This window comes from Rhamphochromis longiceps, linkage group LG4 (genome assembly GCF_057381845.1).
Source record: "Rhamphochromis longiceps isolate RC_006_pf linkage group LG4, R_longiceps_female_GT1.1, whole genome shotgun sequence".
Lineage (NCBI taxonomy): Eukaryota > Metazoa > Chordata > Actinopteri > Cichliformes > Cichlidae > Rhamphochromis > Rhamphochromis longiceps.
This window is the reverse complement of record NC_140560.1, coordinates 29236669-29245520: the sequence shown is the minus strand read 5'-3', so window position 1 is coordinate 29245520 and position 8852 is coordinate 29236669. Positions and strand designations below refer to the sequence as shown.

Below are 8852 nucleotides of genomic sequence, written 5' to 3'. Positions count from 1 at the left end.
TTTCTCCCTGGTTATTTGCAGCTCCAACACCGAGGCTTCTCATATGGTCTCCAGCCCCCAAAACACACACTCTTGTGTTAAGGCCGTGACCTTGGTGGGGGTGGGGGTGGACTAATCTACCAAACGGTTTAAGTTGTGGTTAAAACATTTCAGCTCCATCTCAACCTGCGGTACACTTTTCTTTTTTTAACAGCAGTCACTTGTGCATAACGAGTGCTTGGAGTTTTCATTTTTACAGAACATTTTGCTGTAATTGTTTGGTACTATACAATTTGAATGCTATAATTGGTTTGCTCAATGTAAGATCACTTTAATTTGAATACACAGTCTTAATATTTCTTCCAGCACCAACCATGCAAGTGTTGGAAAAATCACCGATTTTCCCCGTCCATGTCAAAGTGGACAGTAAATGAGCGGCAAGCAGGAATGCCGACCACTGGAGGCCTTTTGGTCTTTCTCTCAGCTGCAGGAGGGGCCCTGATGTGCCACTACCTGCCCATGCACATCTGTCTGCTCTCCGTCTTCCTCTCAATGGCACCCTCGTCTTAGATCATCTCCTTTTACTCCACGCTTGAGTTGCACTTGGCTTGCATGGAAAAAATGTGGACCGTCTCTCGCCTCTCTTCTCCCTGGCACTTTGATGTCTCAAGTGTGATTGCTTTTGGATTGTGGCCGCTTTCCCTTGAAGGTTTTGACATGAAAAGCAGGCTGGGCTCTCAGGTTTATCCCATGGCCAGTGATCCAGGACTAAAACAATCAACCAGTTCGCTGTGGGATACTGTTACCAGCGAGAGTGAGGCACCAACCATGGGGGCTTCCTCAGTCATCATACTTTTTCTCCCCTCTAAACTAAAATGTTTTAGGTGTGTTGATTGAATTATACAAATCCAAGCTCCCATTAATAGATTTTAGACTTAAGTTTGTGCTGACAGTTGACACTAAAATATATAGAAGCTAGAGAATACATTACAATACATTCCCAATGTGTTTGCAGAGGTGGACAACTGAAATGATCCAACATTTTTAATGAATTAAAAAGAAATGAGGCTAGTAATTGCAGTTAAAATTGACCCAATCAGATAAGTATGATAATGTGACACGTCATTAACAGCAGAGGCATAAGTGACAACCCTTAAGCTTCACTTATACTTTCATTAAATATTGAATCTGTGCTCATTGCTGTTCCAGCCTGCAAATTACACCAGATAGATAAATTCCCATGACAGTGGAGCTGACGATAATCATCCATCTTCGCATGACATTTGGCAGAACTCTTGTTTTATGAGCTAAAGTGCCACTGGAGTGGATCAGAAAAAATAATAATGCACAGTGTTCACGATCTCTATTAGAGCAGATGGTATCTTATGACAACGAGGGCAGAGCGTGACAGTTAATCCACTTCAGCCATGTCTGTCAAGGAAAAAAGTGGGTAAATAGCCTGAGTGATTTAATTTAAATTTCAGCTTAGTGAAAGTGTTTTTTTTGTGCAACAAATTTAAAGATATAAAAAGTTTCATCAGTAAAAAAGTCTTGTTAATAGCTTTAAATAGAGTTATCATGTCTTCAGTAGGTTATTTTATACATAGGTTTGTTTGGAGGTATTGAGATTATTATTTTCCCCCACTAATATTTATATACTTGAAAACTGAACCTACAGATAATTATCAGCTCCTGTGTCACGCAGCTCTTGTAATGTTGTTTTTGGCTGCGGCCAGAAGCTGTTTTAGGTTACAAAGTTAAAGAAAAAACAAATTGCAGACAGACTCACTCTGCAACTTCCTGATGTGCTTGCTATAGACACTTTAAGTATTTTCTTGGAGGAGTTGTAGGCGACCAAAACTGACTAATTCAAGAGCATTAATTATAGACAAAGATTTATCAGGAATCTGGATATTCAATTCAGACTTCCCTTATGCTTATTTTTAACTGGATCTACTGAAAAGCAGCTGTTTGATAAAATGTTTGCCATCTCAACCCGAAAGTGATAAAGTCATGGTAAAAAGGAGATGCACCTTCTGCCAGTTCTAAGGGTTTACATATCAGGACATAATGAAAGGTTATCTAGTTCTTAACAGGTCTTAAAATTAGATAAGTACAACTCCAGGTGAACAACAAAACAAGTCTTATTACAATGTGTCATTATGTATTTGGCAAACATTAGGTCAAACTGCAGAAGACGTATCTGAAAACTGGTTCCATTGGAAGGTAAGTAGCAGCCAGGTGCTGATAATCAATTGCAAGAGATTAATTGACCATTAGCAAGTGTGAGCACTTCTATAAAAGCAGGATTTTGCAGATATGGAACATTTAGGTGTATGTTAACACAATGCTAAGGGGGTGGTATATTAGCAATGATCTTAAAGAAGCACTTTAAGCAAATCAGCACAAACACCTCAATCCAGCTGTCAAGCACGGTGGTGGAGGGGTCATGAACACAACTCCTCTGTATACTAAAGTATTCTAGAGTGAAATTTGAGGCTGTCTGTCCAATAGATGACTTTTGTACCAAATTGGGTGGATTGAACTGCTTTGGTGGGAACTTAAAAGAGCTGTGAGTGCCCACGTATCTTTATGAACTCAAGCATCGCTGTAAATGAGAGTTGACAATGATGCAAGAGACCGATTCGGTCATACACGAAATAATTACTTAACGTTGTTGCTGCCAGAAGTGCTTTTGTAAACTGTTGACTCATGAGTTGTACTGTAGTTTTCACACACTGCTTCTGTATTTTGACTTTGTTAAATAGTGACATGGCATAATATGTCAAGCGTTGTTCGTCTGGGATTGTATTTACCTAATTTAAGACCTAGTAAGGTTTACATAATTTTATATTATGTCCTGATATGTGAAACTTTGAAGAGACAGCCGGTGGACTTTGTTTGTACCATGACTGTATATCCATGTTGTGTTCATAATTTATATACACTGCTGCCAGATGGCTATATAACAGTCACACTGGCTTTCAGGTGTAAACAAATTTCAAATCTGAATAATGATTTTTGTCTAATAGTACTTTTCTGCTTCTTTATTTCAGATAGAGTTGATGATTGGTTTTAAATTCAAGTGTGACTGAAGTGGAAGAAACAAAACACTTTACTTCACTTTGAGACCGAAAAACTGATTTTACTTTTTTTTTTTTTTTTTACTTTCACAATGAATAATTTCAAGCTCAAACATGCCAATTTCAAGCTAAAGACACGTGAAGAGCATCCCACTGGTGACTTACTAAAATCTCAGATAATGTGTAGTCCGTCCCTTCACTTGAAGGTCTGCTAATAATACAATGATTGCCACTTTAGCTGTGGATCTCCAGTGTTGTCATTCAAGAAGCTGGAACTCCAATACAGGCTGGCATTAGCCATTACTATTGTTGTCTTAATGCCTCCTTCAATTATCCACTATCAGGCTTTTTGAGCAACTACTGTCAGAACCTCCCCCGCTGGTTTTTCACCAATCTTGTCCCTGATTATCTGGATCAATGGGCATTAAAGGACCCCGGCACAGACAAACAGAAGTAGTTTGAGGGTGGGAAAAGGGGTCTACTTTCAGACAATCCAGAAATCCCTGTAACTATCTGTGTGCCAGGGACAAACAGAATGGCTATTCAGTCGTCAGTCCCGCCACACACAGTGTTTATTTAGCCACAGCTCAAACCAGACACTTCTAATCTATTTTCCTTTTCCCTGCAAACGCAAGAAATTATTTCTCTCAATCGCCGTCTGTCCTTTCCCATCCCTACATGCATACGCTTCCACATGAGTAGAAAGTAGTGCTAAGACCTGTTAATTGTTGAGTTGGCTCACTTAAAACGATAGATCATTCATACTGATTAATAGTGCAGTTAGAAGTGCTGTTTTCTTGGGTTGGGGTGATTTGATTGCTAAAGAGATGCTAAAATGCTTTATTAGCTGACATTTCCTTGTTGTTAGGTTTTTGTTATGGAATCATAATGTAGGGAAAACGAGCAATTTTTATCTGCAATTCAAGACAAGACACTCCACCTAAATACTGGCTTTCAGGTACAACTCAGGCTGTAAAGACATCCGAATTGCTCAACCCCTAATCCTGCCTCCTAATTTAGTGTTTGAACAGGTGCAGATGAAAGGGCCACACAGGTGATGGATTTGCAGTCCTCACAGCACGTATAGGAATGACCATCCTGTGACTCACCTTAGCTCAGACCAGCTGCCTCTTGCAGAGATCCCAGGCTGATCAAAGCCACCTCAGCCCGCCAGCTCTGTGGTGACAACACTGACAGCGGAGTGTTTTCACCACCGTTTGAGCTGACGAGCAGTTAGAAAGAGATGTTGTTAGGTGATGTGTAACTTTGGATTAATTGACACACCTGGGTTTAATTCTCACAGACAGTGCTGGAGATCATCTCATCAGAGAGCCATCACCACTAAGCTACAGCTGTCTTGCTTTAAAAAAAAAAGTGTTAATAATCTTCGTGCCTTGGCTGTTAATGTGTTGATGTGTTAGCTTTGATCTGAGATGGAAGAATCCCATCAGGGCTTGACTACTGACTACATACTTTACAGCTGTGGAAGTAAGATTATCATTACCAAACACATGATATGATAAAACTATTTTGCTGTAACTACAGAACATTTTTAGATTTTATGTCTCTCTAGTTCGCTTCTAACGTGGGTTTTTATAGGGGATAAGTGACAGAATACAAATACACAAAAATAGAAAATTGCCTTTTTAAAGATTTGCTATCAAGGACATATCCTTCTGATGCAATGTTTTTTAAAAGATATATTTGACAATTTGGTTCCTCTTTAAAACTTGTATTTTATCAGATGTGAGAAAAGTGGCATTTTTGATTCTGGTTTAGTGAACAAGTGACAGTGTTGTTATTATGAGGGAAACCTACCCTTGCATGTAGATACCCTTTGTTATGGACGCTTGGTTACTTCCTTAAGCAAGTAACCCTAACACAGTGAGTTAGCAGTTAGAGTACTTATGATTGCCATTTAAAGTGTGCTAGAATTTCAAACATCCACAGGAGACCATTCATTTAAAGAAGTGTTATAAAATTTATTCCAATTCATGCAGCTGTTGATGATGTGCTTTTAAAAGTTGTAAACCTTTAAGTTTATCATCTTAAATGTTAACTAACCTATATAGATAACATGCTAAAATGTACCTATGTACCATTTTTTTCAAACACTGGCTCTGTATGATATCAGCGAGAGTCGATATACCTACTATGGTCATTTTAGGCAGGGAAATCCCACCCACCTGTGGATGAAACCTGCAGTCTGCTAACAGAAAGCCAAATGGAAGATGGGCTATACAACAAAGCAGTATTGTGAACTATAAATGCAAGAAACATCAGTAGAGTGCAAGAATAAAGGTTTGAAAAATTACCTTAATAGGCTTCTTCTAGCATTTTTTTAAAACTCAGAAGAATACAAAGTACAGCAAACACAGGTGAGACAAGTTATTATTTTTGATCTTTAGTCATCTACAGGAAACTGAGATTATTACATTAGATTTTCAGGAGTTATAATGGGAGTCTGCCAAAATTGTAAATTAGTAAATTAGTTGTAAACAAACAAACAAAAAAAACACTGTCCGGGACCAAATTTTGCAAAAGAAGATGTCTAAGATATAGAGTATAGAATATGTATAGGATAAAGCAAAATGCACACAATAAAAATACTTTATGTTTTTATTGGGGTTTTTTTAGACATTTTAACTAACTTTGTTTATCTATTTGAATATTTAAATAGTTTATTTTATCATGTAAAAGTAATTTGTGCTGCACTTCTGCTACTGTGTAAGATGAGTGGTATGATGTACAGCTATCCTTGCTGTTGTTAAAAAAACATAACAGCATTCATTTACTAAGAACAATAAACTCAAACCAGCATGGAGGCATCTGATCCACCGTGGTGAGCCCTGAAAGGGAACAGCCAAAAAAAAGAAGAAGAAAATCAAAAACAATAACACTGAGACCTGCTATTCAGGTTCAGCTACCGTTGTATTTACTTCCATTCCACAAAACTGAACAACTGCTTTTATTATGTCTCCTGTACAGTAATTTGTTGCTATTATATCTGACAACCGTTGAACTAGTTGTCTGAAGCGTATGCGCCTAAGTGAACATAAACATCTCTGCTACTTACTGAGCTGCCATTCGTCTCACTCACTGAAATTTCAGGAGCCAAAGATGTTGCAACTTGTCCCTGAAAGGCAGAGAGAGCGAGAGAGAGTGAGAGGAGGTTTGGGGCATGTCTGAAAAAGACCGCAGGATGTATGTGGTTGGAGAAGAGATGACAAATACAGTAAATAGTGATGGGGTGATACTATTAATCCTGTGAGAAACAAATCATAGGTTTTTTGTTTTTTTAGGCCATAAACCTACATCTGTTTAGATGTCATGTGACTGGGAAAAGAGGGGAAGATGATTGGAGGGGAAGGGAAGAAAGCTAAGGTGAGCCCACCTCCACCGCTCAAGTCTTACCTTTCCTCTTCAGGCAACACCTTGTACCTGGGCTGAGCACCTCAGCAGCAAACAGCAGCTCTGACAACCAAGTGGATGCATCTGCTGGACAATCGTAGCTCTTTAATTTTCTCTTCTATTTGTACCCTGGACCTTGGAATGCATTTTACATTTCTACCAGCAAACCTCTAGAAGTCAACCAGACCCTTTTCAGTGGACTGACGTTAAATATTGGACTTGGACATGTTTGGCACAGGGCAGCTGGTATCCTCTCTCCTTCCTGCAGTTTTCCATTCACCTGCAGCTCATTTTTTTCCTGCCTTCCCAGCCAGACTGGGCTCTCAACCTCAGTTCCTGATCCCGGGGCCTTTTATCAGCTACGAATCCCTGAGGAATTATCTGCAGCCAGAGCTATGCAAGGAAGCTTTGCTAATGGCCACACAGGCGGTCAGGATTGGGCCACTCACAGAGAGCATAGGTGAGTTCAAGCCACAGCTGCTGTAGCCAAAATGGGACTGATTGTATCATATTGGACTTGTTCAGATAGAGCGTAGCCAAACTGGCACAGTATGACCAGTCTCAAAGACAGTCTGTGAGCACCATCTGATTGCAGTGTAAATGTTTACAAAAGACTGACTAACAGCTCGTAACTAACAATCAATTATCAAGCAGTGTTAAATTGGGCCTAATGATTGCTGTGCTAATTATCCAATCTAGAGCCATTAGTTCCTTGTCACCCATTGGCGATTGTGTAATTGGTGCTTGTGGTGTGCTTTCCAGATGAACAGAGGCCAGTGAAGCAGCGTCGTGCACGGGCCAACTACAGCAGCTGGCAGCTGGAGGAGCTGGAGAAGGCGTTCGAGACCACCCACTACCCGGACATCTTCATGAGGGAAGCCCTGGCCCTCAGACTGGACCTTATTGAGGCCAGAGTCCAGGTGATTGGCACGACGAACTCCTGCTGGAGTTGTTAACTTTGTACTCATTTAGCTGATATTAATTTTTACGCACAGTGTGCAAATTTGCCTTTAGCCCTACTGTTTATTTTCCATCATAGGCATGTTTGACAATACTTACAATAATTCACAGTGAAATCATCTTGCACACCAAATAAAGGAAAATGCCTGGAGAAAAAATAGTATTTTATTCTATATGAATACAATAACTTGACTAGATTAATCTGTAATTTTTTGCTATCCATATGGTCAAGATTCCTTTCTGTCCCAACAGAAATGTAATCACAGTTTCAGCTGATACCAGTATGAAAGTAATTCTTGACTACAGATACATCAGAGCCTGTTTAGTGCAGTTACATTTCAACTATTGTTTTTTAACTATATAATCTCCATGTTATTTACATTCATATATTATATCTCTTTCATTTATTCCAAGGTTTGGTTTCAAAACCGCCGTGCAAAAATGAGACGGCAACTGAAACTCCAGGGCCAGTGTCCAGGGCCTTATGTGAAAAGGGACAACGATGAAACATCTCCAAAAGCGAGCAAGAGTTTAAAACACGCAGAGAGATCGGACGGTGAGCACTGGGAGAAACAACAGGAAGCTGAAGGTTATCCATGGACAACCCAGAAGTTGGGGAAGTGGGAGAGGCCGGAGGGGCCGAGCTCAGAGGAGCTCCGCTCCTGCAGCATTGCTAAGCTGCGGGCCAAAGCCAGAGAGCACGAGGCTGAGATCCAAGGCAATGTAAGCATGTCAGGAGGCACCAAACAGTCACAAACACAGGAAACTGATGCCACGCACAATGACTGATCATTTTCAATCTTCCTGTTTATACATGAGTTGGAACTTTTGGGGGAAGTGGAACTTAAATATTTAGCCGTCATTAGCTGAATATATGTATGTCTATATATTCTGTAAGATTTTATATTGAAAAATAAAATTTACATAATGTCAAAGTTTAAGGTTTTGGCTTTACTGTGCATTCCAACTGACTTTTAACTTTCTTTATGTTTTCTTGAGTATATATATATATATATGTATATGTATATATATGTATGTATATATATGTATATGTATATATGTATATATGTATATATGTATATGTGTATATATATATATATATGTGTGTATATATATATATATATATATATATATATATATATATATATATATATATATATATATATATATATATATATGTATATATGTGTGTATATATATATATGTATATATATATATATATATATATGTGTGTGTGTGTGTATATATATGCAAATGATCATGTCTTTTTATATGCTGAATACAGTTTTAGATACACCTCAGATATGTGCAGTGGCATCCACTCCCAATGAATGGTAGATGCTTCATGGTGGGGCCTCAACATGTAACAATGACAAATGATAAATGTGGACGTCTTATTGTGTCAGCCTATCAGGGCAA

The 8852-nt window shown here is 38.8% G+C and overlaps 1 protein-coding gene across 1 annotated transcript; it reads left to right on the top strand.

The window, feature by feature from the left end:
* The first annotated feature begins 6264 nt into the window (after positions 1-6264).
* Positions 6265-8315, top strand: LOC146671945 (visual system homeobox 2). The gene is made up of 3 exons (XM_085405254.1): positions 6265-6933; positions 7236-7393; positions 7848-8315. The coding sequence occupies exons 1-3, from the start codon at positions 6699-6701 to the stop codon at positions 8220-8222; spliced, it is 768 nt and encodes a 255-aa protein (XP_085261380.1). The 5' UTR covers positions 6265-6698; the 3' UTR covers positions 8223-8315.
* Positions 8316-8852: the final 537 nt, after the last annotated feature.